Raw genomic sequence first — 15,093 nt, 5'->3', positions numbered from 1 at the left:
TTCTGGAATCCCGGGATCGAGTCCCACATCGGGCTCCCTTCATGGAGCCTGCTTCTCTCTCTGCCTATGTCTCTGCCTCTCTCTGTGTGTGTCTCTCATGAATAAATAAATAAAATCTTTTAAAAAGAAAAAAAGAAAAAAAAAACAACCTCTCTGTCTCTGTGAGTAGGGTTTTTCCGAAACATTTTGGGAAACCCGGGCATGAGGTAAAAATTATCTAAAATTCAACCTGTCAAAAGGGTGAGGGGTAGACACACAATGGTTACCGATGTCTTCTGACTACTTAAAATGGTTATTCACCAATGCTTAACAAGCATCACTAAACATACTCAGAATTAGAGCTCTAGACAACTCAACTTCCTTCCATGTGTGGGGGAAAAAAATTTTACACATCTTTTTAAAACAGGTAAGTCAAATATATTTACATATGTACGTATTTTATGGCATGTGTATCTCTTGAGAATAGAAAACTATATCTCTGAATACATAACAAGAAAAGACTTGACAAAAAAGCTTTTCCAGAATAATTCAGCAAAAAAGATGAATCTATAAAAAATAATGCGGTGGGCAGATTGAGGTAATCTTATACATTTAAATATAAGTTATGTTTATAAGTTATTGTTTATATCCTTGTATATATCCAGTATATACCTTACATATTGTTATAAGTTATTGTTTATATCCTCAAACAAGTGAATTGTTTTCCAACAAGAAAACCTTTTTAATGACATCAAACAAGACATTTAGAAACCTTCCCCACCCCAATTATCGTATTTTTGCTCTGCTCAGATTATAAATAATTTGGTTTTTATAGAATATAAAATGTTTTCTTCCAGATACGTAAAATGTTCCTTTACTTTGTCCTCTGAGCTTACTAAATTGTAAATGAAAGGAGTTTTACTTTCTTTGGTAAATTATTCTCAAGAGGGTATTGTCTAAAAGAGATCTTATTTAGAATATACTTACGTTGTAGGCATCAATAATCAACTGAATTACGTTGCTAGAATTTGCAGATAATGTTCCTACTGCTGACTTAGGGATCAAATTTTTCAGTTCCTGAAATTAAAATATAAAACATGTAAGGTACAAATATTATTGATTCAACCAATTAGCATTTACTGAGCATGAAAAAAAAAAAAAAACACACAAACTTAAGTATGAGCATCCTAGCCATTTCCTAAATAACTTAAGGAGTCAAATATAATAAAACTAGTTTTATTTGTGATTAAAAATTAATATAAACCACTACTGTAAAATCCAGTCAGTCTGGTTACTAACACTTTCCTATATTTCAATTCAGACATATGATTTTGCCTAAAGACTAGACATGAAGGGTCTAGAAGCTGGTTTTATTTATTTATTTATTTATTTATTTATTTATTTATTTATTTATTTATTTATTTATTTATTTATTTTTAAAGATTTATTTACTTATTTATGATAGACCGAGAGAGAGAGAGAGAGAGAGAGAGAGAGGCAGAGATACAGGAGGAAGGAGAAGCAGGCTCCATGCCAGGAGCCCAACGTGGGACTCGATCCCGGGACTCCAGGATTGCACCCTGGGCCAAAGGCAGGCACCAAACCGCTGAGCCACCCAGGGATCCCTTAATTCATTTATTTATGAGAGAGACAGAGAAAGAGGCAGAGACATAGGCAAAGGGAGAAGCTTCCTCCTGGGAGCCAAATGCAGGACTCCATATCAGGACTCTGGGATCATACCCTGAGCCAAAGGCAGACACTCAACCACTGAGCCACCCAGATGCCCACTAGTTCCTCTTTTTATCCCATACATACATACTTACCTTGTAAACGGGCTGAAATTCTTCTGTAACTGCAAAAATTGTCTGAATGTTATTTTCACTTAGTTTCTGGACAAGGTGAGCAATAGAAGGATAATCCTAAGAAATTAAATAAAATTTAGTAAGTAATTACCTCCAATGTATTCCAGTTTTTCCATACTTTTTGAAAATAATAATTTGCATATATAACTGGATTACTTACACAAAACTGCCTGAAATAACACAAATAATTGCTGAGGTGGGAGGTGTGTACATGTGGGTGTGTAATCTTCTATCTTCCATATACATGTGGGTGTGTATCTTCTGTATGTATAGAAACTTCCACAATAAAAAGGTTTTAAAAAGCAAGATCTATGTATAGTAAGTGTTAGAAAAATGAAAGTAAAGAACTGCCAGTAACTACAGGTTGTATCATAAATCACCAAAATTCACTAAGGTTTAGATTTCTTGTAGAACTTGAATAATTTGCCAGTCTTTGTTTTCAATAAAAGGAGAGTACCTACTTTCAAAAATCTTATATAAATAAGATGAAGAGTATAGGCCTTTACAAATTATCTGTTTAGAAATGTCAAATTTGCTATCAAATGATGTGTGCAAAGACAAGAAACACAGCGATGTGCTGAGAAACAGAATAAGAGTGTTCAAGCAGCTCCTTTCACCGACTGAGGCCCTTGTCTATGCAGCAGAAAGCAAACACAAAACACATCTTCAGACATAGCAATACTAGCTTCCTTGCATGTTAGGTTAGGGGTTGTACTTACCAAAATAACAAACCCTCAAACCTTGTAAAACTTGTAAGCCAGTCACCCACAATACTTTTTTTTTTTTTTTAAGATTTTATTTATTTATTCATGATAGACATAGAGAGAGAGAGAGAGAGAGAGACAGAGACACAGGTAGAGGGAGAAGCAGGCTCCATGCAAGGAGCCTGATGCGGGACTCAATCCCAGGACCCCAGGATCGCGCCCTGGGCTAAAAGCAGGCGCTAAACCGCTGAGCCACCCGGAGATCCCTACCCACAATACTTTTAGTATTAAACACCAAAATTCCACAGGAATCCATTCAATATGTAAGGAATTCAACACTCACATAATAATGGCTCATTGTGTACACATCATTTTCCAGGTGACACTGTCCATCATTTGGTAAAACAATGCCACCAAGTTTGCCATCTCCAGCAAAGTGAAATCCAGCGTCTGTGGAAAACACCAGCAGCCGTGTGACATTCCTCCAGCCAATCAATGACTTGAAAAGAAAAAGATTTCAATTTATAAATGCTATCCACATCACTGTACATAAAGCTATAATCCTCACATAGGCTCCCATTGTACTTTTAACCTCATTCTATACTTTCTTCTTAGCTTCTCTTTTTACAGTGCTAATATTGCTGCTGATACAGAGCAGAGAGCATATGCAGAGCCCACTGCATGAGGCTCCTCCACCCCTGAGGAAAAAAACTGTCTTGCTTAGTTGTCCATTTCTCTCAGCTCTTTTTTTTTTTTTTTTTTTTAATTTTTTTATTTATTTACTTATGATAGTCACAGAGAGAGAGAGAGAGAGAGGCAGAGACACAGGCAGAGGGAGAAGCAGGCTCCATGCATCGGGAGCCTGATATGGGATTCGATCCCGGGTCTCCAGGATCACGCCCTGGGCCAAAGGCAGGCGCCAAACCGCTGCGCCACCCAGGGATCCCTCTCTCAGCTCTTTTTAAAAAGAGCTTTAATATTTTTTAAAATCAGTGCTCCCAGTCTACCTCATCAGTGCTGTTTATTTGTTCTCTTATTTTATTCTCCTCCTTATTCAACAAAAGATTTAAAGTAATAATAAAGGGGTGCCTGGCTGGCTCGGTAGAACTTGTGACTCCTGATCTAGAGGCTGTAAGCCCCACTTTGGGTATATAGATTACTCAAAAAATAAAATCTTAAAAAATAATAATAAATTAGCAGTAAAATCCTCTTCTATGGTATATTTGTAATTATATTTGCCTAAATTTACTCAATGCATCTGTATATTTCCTCATAAAACTATAAATTCCTTGAAGGTAAGAATTAAGTGTTTCCAAGTATTAGTACATTGCATCTAGAGAAGCAGGTAGACCAGTTACTCTCAGCATGTTAAGCACGGAAAGACAGCAGCAGCCATGGAAGCGATGGCCTGCTTTAATCCCACAGGCTGAGGCGCAGATGGAGACAGCCCAGAGAATATTCTCTCCACGCTGAGCTGCTAATAGGATCACGAATAAATGGCTGTAAGAGACGGATGGCAGGCTAGGCACTACTTACAATATTAGTCTTTCTTCCCCTTTAGAAGCAGACTATCCTTAAATTACAACTGCCCCAGGGAGAAATCAAAAGTAACAATAATGTAGTACTTTATATTTGCTGAGAGCTTACTGGCACTCTATATGCATTACTATATTTAAACTTCGTAACAAAAAAATAAAAATTAAAAAAAAAATAAACTTCGTAACAGTCCTATTGGGAATATTATTATTCCCCTTCCTACAGGAAACAACTCTCTAGTGTGGATAAGTAAACTGTTCCAGACCCAGTGGCGATGGGAAGCAGCATCCTAACAGTCTGAATGCTGTTCTCTCAATTGCTCTACCATATTGCTATACCACATCATTATCTTGGATATAGTTAGCACCTTAGCAAAAACTGGTTGAGAAATAACCACTAAGAAGCATCTGGAATCAAGGAAGGTCTTTTAGGGAACAGGGGTACTATAAGGAAAAAAAGGGGGGAAAATGAGACAAAAGTAGGTACTTAAGACAAACCTTATTTACCTCTTAGGGCTCTCTAGTTTTAGCTTCAGTCATGTCATGAAAAGGTCACCTCAAAATCTTCAGCTGCTCAATGGGCCATTAATTTCTATCACTATTCTAATGGAGATGAGCCTGCCACTACTAAAAATCTTGTAATTAAAATGATTAATATATGACTTTTCAAAATGTACATTCTCATATAGCTTACAAAGTGGGACTTAAAAAGTTCCTGCTTTCTCAGTCACTAAGACACTGGGAAGACATCCTTTACAGATGATGAGGAAAGTCCATCAAAGGGAAATTGCATCTGAGACACTGTTCCATTTGAAGTCTATGAACACTTCCAGTGATACTGTGGCTAAGTACAATTCTAACTGTGGCACAAGCCAGAGTCAGAACATCTGTGCCTCTTCTAAAAACCTAGAACACCAGGCAAAGTATAGCTACATTGCCCCACTGTTTCAAATGGTGAGGACTGTGGCTTCCAAAATCCCGTAAAAATGAAGCAGCTGCCTCGTTTAAACAGAGATATGATTAAATATGCTTTAGAAAGCAATTATGTAGCTGGAGGGAATTTAAGGGATCAAATTCTGTTCTCCTCTGTGACAATGAAGTATGATTTGGTAAAAAGGTAAGTTTTTCTATACTGACAGTAAAATCATACTTAAAATTCACACAAATAATGTCCCATTGTAAGAAATGAACACACTTACTCCACAAACTGCAACTTGCATGATTGCATCAAAGCCACCTTCTGGAGAATCCAAATTTCCAGATATGCGCTGTTTCCCAACAAGTTCATTAAATACTTCCCCTTTATCAGTAAGACTGAGCACATTTTTGTAGCTAAATGGACTGGTGCAGTTCTGTTCACTGGTGCAAGGGTTCCTGAGCTTAGCTGGCGTCGTACTAATGTAAGGCATCACAGTTTTCTCCACAAATGAACCAAACCCTGTGAAGGAAAAATGCATATAGAGAGATGGATAGATGGATGGACAAATTTGCATTAAAAAGAATAAAGCTATGTTACCACATAGAAGTCCATCTTAAATAAGAAGTTAATATATTAAAATAACAAAGTTTGGAAAGAGATCATTATAATATGAAAAATCCTGGTGTGAAGGGAGATTAGGCTGTGCAGATAAATGTGGTCATATTAATTAGTAATGAAACAATTTGAGCACTCAACAGGTTTATAAAATAATTCAACAAATCAATAAATAAAGCCCTATGAAAACAAGCATACATTTCATTATCTACATAGTTTAATCTGTGTGAAGTAACATGACAGCATAAAGTAACAGGAGCAAGGAGGCACAAAGATTACAAGATATGGACAGGATTGTCAGCTTCCTCTCAGAAAGAAAAGGCTAAAAACTGGCCTATTTATTTCACAAGTACATGGTGAAGATCAAAACTTCCAGGACTTATACAAATGAAAATTATTAATTTTCTCAATATTCCTACCAATTCGGAAGTCTGAAGTAATCCTCCTCATTTCATTCATCAGATCCGTTCCAAGACTTTTAACATTCTCCAAATCATCTTTCATAGAGTAGGAGAGGTCCATAAGGTAGTAGAGATCAATAGGATAGTCTTCAGCTCTCTTGAATTTTAATGTAAACGTCTGTGGCTCCCCTAATTAAACAGAGATTAGGAAATGAAGTTAGTTGCCAACAATCAAAAACAAATGAGAGAAACCAAATTGGATTACAGAATACTATAAAATGAAATGTATTATTGCCACAATTTTTACAAAAACCTTGGAATTCCAGATAAATGGGTGTGTACTCATTTTCAACAAACACGTACCATGCCAAACCCTAAGCATGCAATATGAGAAAGACAATACTCCACAGTGAGCGAGCAAGAGAGACAATTTATGACCAAGGACAACAAACAGATGGAACAGCATCAATCAGACTGGGGTGGGTAAGGCAGGGCATGTGACAGGGTATACCGGATTTTTTAGAGACTAAAGTTATAAGACACTCTCTCCTCTAATTATATGTAAATAAAGAATATCATCTGATTTCTATTTTCAAAAACCTGGCAAAAAAGCTTTCAAAATGAATTACAGAGACCAAGAGACTTGTTGAAAAACTACTGTGAAAATCCTAGAGGAAGACAGAAGATCTATCTGAAACCATGAGGAGTAAGGGGAGAGACACACAGGAGGCATGGTATAATCCTCTCAGGAAATACAGGAGAAAGGGAAGGTTTGGGTGAAAAACCACTACATTCTAACTAGTATTCCTTATACAGATTTCTAGTAGGCAGCTGGGTGAGTGGGCTTGGGGCTTTAAGAGAAAAGGCTATGTTACAGCAACACAAAGGGTTTTAAAGCCATGAGAAGAATACTAACAATTAAGTGGGCTACAAAGAGGAAGAAAGAAAAAAGACACAAAAAGGAGACTAGAAAGCAATGTTAAGAGATAAGAAGAAAAACCAGGAGTGATACCATAGAAGCTAAGAGTTCAAAGGTGTTACTTGGTACAGGAAGGTTAAGCGGGGTAGGGGGACCCTGACAAGGGTCCACTCAGCTTGGTGGTTCAAGGTGAAGGCAGAGCTTTGCCAGAACAGGTTGAGAAGCAGGCTGAAAAGTGGTCAAGAGTGGAACTCATGGAGACAATGAGTGTGCACCATTCTTTTGAGAAAAAAGGGACAGAAAATGGGAAGAGTGGGAAAAGGGTTTGTTTTCTTTTTTCAATATAGGACTGTCATAGATTCTTATAAAAGCTTAATATTTTAACAACATTAAACAAATACAAAGGAAAAATGTGGGTTAAAATGGTGTGTTTACATTACATAATTAAACCACAGGATGGATGCTTTTATTTTTAAAACCCATTAAACCTAATAATTTCTCCTTCACAGAATTTGCTTTGGACATTAGGCAACCTTTATTATTCATGTATATGTGTGTTACAAATTGTTATATCTTCAAAAAACTTTTAAAATTTGACATATTCCACATTTCTATTTGAGTGCCAGTCCATATGTGAAAATGAACCCTCAAAGGAAACTCAAAAGAGGCTTACATAAAATCCTCAAAAAGCTCAAGCTAAAACAAAGGTATTCATACAATTAGATTTCTATACCTGATCGTAATTGCAAAACCAACTGCTGAGGTTGGATCTGAGTAATATCTTCTGGCTGGAGCTTCTCTGCTGTTCCTTTGCTACGGTTGGTTACATTTTTATTTTTCTTTATATCTTTGGAGCCTCTGGGATTTTCTATGTCATCTGGATGGCATCCCTTCTTTTTTAAAGCTTCTAAGTCATCACACCGTGCAGAAGTGGGCATTCCTTCTTGTAAAAACGTCTTAACATGACATACAAAATACAGATAAGAAGTAAAATGGTCAAACATTCTGTGTCATAAATGCAAATATGCAACTACAATGCAAAAATCAAGTGACACAACTAACATACTTCACTTCTGGTTTTTAAACAAAATGCTCCCTGGACCCAAATTATATGCTCTCCTTTAAAAACAAATGAGCTCATTCTCTAGAAAAGTAATTCCTTTACTATTATTACATTACTAGTAATTTATTACTTTAATAATATTTAGGACTGACCTTAGAGTAATAATATTTAGTAACTGCCCCACCTTCAAGTTTATCTAATCAAAGAAATTTTTTCAGTGAAAATCACATATGTAGTATGCTTAATGGCCACTAATAATGTATATAAGCAAATACCAAATAGTTTTTTTCCCAAAATTTCCCTTAAAAAGTAGTATACAAGTCCCTCATATTATATAGCCTTCTCCTCACAGTATTCTGAACTGAACAACTCAATGTTTAGGGAAACTACATTAGCCTGAAGGTGTCTCAATTAATGATGCAATTTTTAAAAAGGAGATTGAGAAATTTAACACAGTAAGTATTCCTGGACATTTGAAAAAAAACTCAAGTAAAGCTTTTAGAATTCATTTTGAAAAATAATAATCACAGTAGTAATTACATGACAATATGAAACGATAATCACAGTAAAATCTGATCACATAACAAGGACATAAAGTATATTTCCATAGGGCACGTTTTAAAAATATAAAAATAAAAAAGGCCTGAATGTTATATAAATGCTAATTGTGGCTTGAGGTAAAATTTACAGTAGTGATAGGACTTCAAAATGTATTATACCTCAAACAACTTAGATGGAAATAAAAATTTTATTAGATGACTGAAGAAATATCTTAGTGAAAGTAAGAACACTGTTGCCAAAAAGTATGTAAAATCTTTGAGTAGAAGTTTTTTATGAAATGCTAAAGTGGGGAAAACCAATGATATTATTGTGTGGGTATGTGTCACTAATGTGTACCTATGACATTGTACCAATGATTATGATTATATTATAATGATTATAATAGACATTTATTTGAGTATTTCACATATACCCCTAAAAATTTCATATGTAGTTACAGCAAGCCAAAGATGTCCTTTTTTTTTTTTTTTTTTTTTAAATCTTGACATTGGGAAAATGAGGAAATGCCTTTTCTTTCTGGTCACTTTAATGTTCAATTTTATATGGTTTTTGTTTACAAATATCATGGTGCTGTAGAAGTAGGATATTTAAATACAAAGAATACACAACAGTTTTAATCAGTTATTTTTTAAGAGAAACATAACACTAATGAGCATTTATGGATTTAGAAAAGCAACTGGAAAGGAATACCAAGGATCAGAGAGTTCAAAGCTGAACTAATTTTATATATCATCAAACCTAAAATACTACCAAAGCACAGGAGCCTAGTGTGGAAACTTTAAGACCGTAGCACTCAAATAAAATTTCACTAAACACATTCCAAAATCATGCCACAAATATCAAAGGCTAAATTATTTAAAGAACAGTTTGGTAAATAAGCTCTGCCTGAGACAAACTCACAGCACTCCCTACTTCCTCAACTGTCTCCAACTGAATTCCAAAATACCATTTTTAGGAGAACAGAAAGTGTCACTAGAAAAATTTTGAAATAACAAAACAAAAACTTCTGATTTTGCCTTTCAAATGGTCAAACCATACAAAATATCTAATACTTAAGGAGGGAGCTTAGTTACAACTACTAAACAGAGAGCTGAAATGTGTGGGATCAGATGCCTGAGTAAAAACAAACAGTAAATCTCTGACATTCTGATATTATTCACTGGGTGAATAAATTATATATCCTCAAGATTACTTCCCTATACATCCTGTCCTGACATTCAATGACATATTTATTTATTCATTTAACATTTAGTAGGCTTTGTGAAAGATATCAAGTTAAGCAATGTGCACAGATGACAAAAAGTGAATACAATTTAAACCCTAACCTCAATGGGCTTTTATTGGGATGCAAATCAATTCTATATTCGTTTTAACTCAAGAACAATTAGGAAGGTTAGCTTATACCTCTTCTGCCAAGAAAGGGAAAAATCTAAAACAGTCAAATTAAGAGGCTACAGATTTGGGGAAAGCTATTCAATATAAATATAATGCATGCCACAAAGGTGAGCTACACATGTGTTTTAAAATTATCTAGTAGTCACACTAAAAGAAAAAATAAGAAACAGGAAATTAATTTTAACAACATATACAAAATATTACCATTTCAACATTATTAATTTTGTGGGTTTCTTATCATTAAGTCTTCGAACTTTGAGATATATCTGAGGCTGACGACAATTCTCAATTTGGACCAATGTGGAGCATGTTTCAAGGGCTCCATAGCTACACAGGTCTAGTGCCTACTGTATTTTTTTTTATTGTCCTGGGGAGAGACAATCCTGGGGTTCTCAGGGTTCCCCTAAAGACCAGCCCTGTCCTGAGCAGCCCTTGAGCTGCTGTCGTCTCTCCCTCCTGCAGGACACTGAGCCCTGCACACCGGTGCCCTCCACCCTGTCCTGCACCCCCTCCTCTGTTCCCACACATAGGGTACCCCAACCCAGACAAGCACACAGAACGTTTCTCTGGCACGAGCTGCCACCACCAGCTGTGCACACAGCACTCATGTGTGCACCACAAACAGGACCACAGGAGTCTTCCAGCCTCTGCTCTGTTGAAGGTCAAATACAAAGGCTTTGATGAGTGAATGTTCCCAGACCCCCGGTTGCTGGGACTACCCCTCAGGAGGGTCACAGGCACCTCCCCCATCCTAAGCCAGTGGTAGTAGCCATCTCCCTTCAGACCAAGGCAGGCAGCTGCCCTGACCAGCAGAGCCCAGCCCTGCTTCCACTTCCTGTCTTGCCTCATCCAAAAATTGGCTAAACTGCGGGACTTCAGGACTGGATCACATTCCCCTCCTCTGATGACCCAGCAAAGCCCCGGGGTCACCAAGCTCTGCTCCTGAGGCCCCCTTCATTGCCATTCCATAAGGGACGCACGTGCATCCCAGCTAAGATGAGCAGCGTAGCCTTGGTCACAATAGAGGGCAGGTTGAAATGTAATCCTGAATTTTTAAGAAAAATATTAAATGTCTCTTTCTACAAAAAAAAAAAAAAAAAAAAAACTGGACTCCCAGTGGAGCGTCCCCTCAGTGTATTTTATTTATTTATTCATGATAGATATATATATAGAGAGAGAGAGAGAGAGAGAAAGAGGGGCAGACACAGGCAGAGGGAGAAGCAGGCTCCATGCCGGGAGCCTGACGTGGGACTCGATCCTGGTACTCCAGAATCACGCCCTGGGCCAAAGGCAGACACTGAACTGCTGAGCCACCCAGGGATCCCCTAGTGCCTACTATATTAAATAACACACCTCTAGATTATTACATAGTATTAGAGTTGATACTTATTCAAGAAACATTGATTTAAATGAAAATTCCTATCTAACATTTCCCAAGGATATAATATTGGGCCACAGTAAATGACTCTAGAGTAAACAAAAAGGCCTTGAGCAATTTTACTTACTGAATTAGTACACCAACCACAATTTGGCCCCGCCTGTATACATTCTCCACATGATTTGGCATTTGCTTTTAAACATCTATTTTCATCTGTCAGGAGAAACAAAGAACAACTTTACTTGAATTTTCATGACAGAAAATAAGGAAAAATGATTACAATGACAATGCAACACACATGAATGCTAAATATGAATAACAACATATGATGTCATATACTGTTACATGTTATATGTTATAAATATACATTATATTACATAACATAATTATTGTTACTACACGATCCAGACCTACCCCGAAGAGGTGCTGTTAGATTACCTTGGCAAAGAGAGCCCTGAAAAGGTAGTTATATTTCTTGTCTTCTACAGCAAAGACTACATACTACACGTTCATCCTTTTTTTGCAAAGGCATAATTTCAGATCACTCATCATGTTGGATGGTCATAACTATCAGGAGTTTTCTTACAACTGGATAAAATACTATTTCTTTTCATTTAACGAATACTACCACACCCATACCCACAGAAGCATCTGCAAAAACTTCCCTTTCATACTTAGTATGTTAAATACTTGAAAATGCCGTATTCATCCAGTCCACAATCCCATGATTTTTCAGCCTCTATGTTCAAAGTATATCTCACATTTCTTTGAATCCACCTAAGGATCAGCATGCCTTTCATGTGGTAAGCACTAACATGGACTATCTCTAGTTTGTCTTCTCTGATTATAAACATAACATATATTCATAATAGAAAATTTGGAAAATACATAAAAGCATAAAAAACACACTAAAAATCACCCAAGCCACTAAGAGATAACTACTGTTAACATTTTTGCATATTTCACTCCAGTCTTTTTTCTATGTAGATTAAAAAAAAATAGCAAGGAAGCACACATATACATATCATTATTTAAGTAAATTAAGAACATACATTTTGCATATTGCTTTTTATACTTTATCCTAAGTGTTCCATTACAAATTCTCTAAAAATATGGCTTTTAATGATTAAATATTTCATTATATTAATGTGTCCTATTTAATGTTGGGCAAATTTAGATTGTTTTCAATTGCATGCATGCCTAGTTCATACATACTTGCTCACATGAACAACAAACCCTCCAAATACATGTATAGACATACATGTACCCATTCTGATGACCATTCTCACAATGTAAAACTCTGATGATTTCCTTATCACAAGTTAAAAAAGAAAATATTGCCTTGAGAGTATTCATGTTTTTAATATCCTCAGCATACACTAATTTCTATCTAGAAGTAATATTCAAATTTATAATCCTATAAACAGTATACAAATACCATTTTCACCAAACCTTCAACAAACACCAAGTACTTTTTTAATATAAAAAATCTTTTACTCATTTAATACATATAAATTAGAATGTCAATTCTATTATCAGTTATTTAAGGTTTTATTCTTACCATATTTTTCTGACCATTTCTTTTGTACATTTTCTGTTTATATCCTTTGCAGATTTTTCTTCTATCATGTTCATCTGTTTTTACTGGATCTCAACACATGCTAATGAAATTAAACCTTTGTTTCATTTCTCATCTTGTTGATGGTGTTCTGACATCCAGACACTTTGGGTTTTTATGTTGTTGTTGGTTTTAGGTAATCAACTTTATCAATAATTTTGAAGGTTTTTCTCATTTTTCCATGTACTAAGTCCTTCCTGTCCTAAGACCAAATAATTATTCTATGCAACGTATTTGATACTTGGAAAAGAGAACTGCACAACCATTATTCCAGATGTGGATGCACCATGGTTTATAAGAGGATTAAATATATTTTCAGCTTTAAGTTTCATTCCTTTTCTAGATAATGCCAACATTTTGCAAGACTTTTTGATCAAGAGTAAGAACATCTCCTAGAAAGCCAGTTGTTCTTGGTTTCATTTTTTTTAGTGAATAATGGTTTGTTCATAATCCACATTTTACACATTCCCTTTATTTTCTTCTAAATACAGTTTACGCCTTTGCTTTCTCTACGCTCACTTAAACATTCTATTATGGTCTTAAAAAACCTTTCTGCAGTGTACTGTATTCCTATCACTTCAGCATTTCCTTAGCCAACCCTGCCCTGTCAGTGTTGTGGGTGGAGTAATGAGAGGAGCTGGATGATGAAGGGCCTGAAGGCCACTGTAAGAAACTTCACCGCGACAGAGAAGAAAAGAGCAGCATAGCTTTCAGAAAGAACAGCATAATGTGATTTAGATTTGTTCAGGAATCTGGTCAAAAAGTAATATAAGACACTGAAATGAAAAGACAACTAGAAAAAAAATTCTTTTTACCTGCTTGGCCAAACACACAGCAAATTGAACCAATCAGTCCAATCCAGAAAATCAGTTGTAAATTCATCTGAAATATAAAATATACATTTCTAAATATTAATAACAAAAAAGATCATACATTAAACATAAAGCATAAGTCACCCACCTTATCTTCTGTTGATTTTATAAACATAATCCCTCTCAAACCATTTCTTCTTCAATCCCTCTCTACATCCCTTTATCCACCTTTTCTCCTTCCCATTTTCCTCACCTGTCACTTACATTAAAATAATGTCCATATACCATATCCCTAGAACCCATTCTCACCTTTCTCCATATCAAATATATTTTAACATTTAATTAACAGTGCTCAAAACAGTGTCCAGTTCACTAACACCATAAAGCCGTTAAATCTTTGGTCCATGGAATCTATTACCTCCTGTGGCTCTAGTGGGCCACATAGCCATGTCCAGATGCTTCAGTTACCTCAATTCTTTAGGTCAATCTGAGTGAACTTGTCTAAATTCAGACAGCTTACCCCCTTGCTTACAACTTTTCAATAATGCTATTTCTCCTCAGATTGAGACCAACATCCTACACAAGACCTGAAAATTGAGGATGAACTCCTATAATTAGTTATCCTTTTTTTAATGAAATCAACTTCTACGCATGGGATTAGTAAAACATTCAGTTCAATTCCCTATAATTTCTAGATCTACAAACTAGACCAAAAAAAAAAAAAAAGAAAGAAAAGAAAAGAAGAAGAAAAAGAAAGAAAAAGTACAGTCTAAGAAGACCTGACAGAGGTCTGAGTGTCTTCCAGAATCTCTAAAGAAAAATTAAGTAATCTCCTGTATATTATTCAGAATTACCCCAACCTGCCCCCATATAGGACCCTAGATATAGGACTATTTTCTGGGAATCAGTTTTCATAATATTAATCTGATGTCAGGTGGTCAAAGATGGCTCTAGCCAGAGGTCACTAACCCTACCCTTTACCTGTTTACTGCTCTTGGACCAGCAGCCAAATATGCATAAATATCTGCCTCTCACAAGAATACAAAAAAAAAAAAAAAAAAAAACAAATAGAGTATAGTACCCAAAATGCCCTGTTTATCAAATAAATATAAAGTAATATTAGGTAAACCACCAAGAAAAAAAAGGAGAGGTTTTAACCAAACAAAACTATGGTAGATGGCTGAGAGAAACCAGAGATGGCTCTATAAACTAGTATAATTTTCTGGGAAATAATTTAACATGTATCAAAAACCATAAAAAATGTTTCTATCTTCTGACTTAGCAATCTAGCTTTAGATATTCATCCTAAGGAAATAATTAAAAATATAAAAG

General features: G+C 35.6%; 1 protein-coding gene across 2 annotated transcripts in view; it reads right to left on the bottom strand.

Annotated features, from left to right (window-relative positions):
- The window catches only part of ITGB1 (integrin subunit beta 1), a 46,093-nt gene that overhangs the window by 15,347 nt on the left and 15,653 nt on the right, over positions 1-15,093 (bottom strand). For both annotated transcript variants that reach the window (XM_038529709.1, XM_038529710.1), the window contains exons 2-9: positions 13,765-13,831; positions 11,459-11,544; positions 7,668-7,890; positions 6,034-6,204; positions 5,280-5,518; positions 2,889-3,044; positions 1,803-1,898; positions 967-1,056 (exon numbers count right to left, since the gene is read on the bottom strand). In XM_038529709.1, the coding sequence (XP_038385637.1) occupies positions 967-1,056; positions 1,803-1,898; positions 2,889-3,044; positions 5,280-5,518; positions 6,034-6,204; positions 7,668-7,890; positions 11,459-11,544; positions 13,765-13,831 (1,128 nt within the window). The remainder of the gene's footprint in view (positions 1-966; positions 1,057-1,802; positions 1,899-2,888; positions 3,045-5,279; positions 5,519-6,033; positions 6,205-7,667; positions 7,891-11,458; positions 11,545-13,764; positions 13,832-15,093) is intronic.

The sequence above is a fragment of the Canis lupus genome, chromosome 2, assembly GCF_011100685.1.
Source record: "Canis lupus familiaris isolate Mischka breed German Shepherd chromosome 2, alternate assembly UU_Cfam_GSD_1.0, whole genome shotgun sequence".
Lineage (NCBI taxonomy): Eukaryota > Metazoa > Chordata > Mammalia > Carnivora > Canidae > Canis > Canis lupus.
Note: the sequence above shows the minus strand (reverse complement) of the source record. Positions and strands in the feature narration are given on the sequence as shown.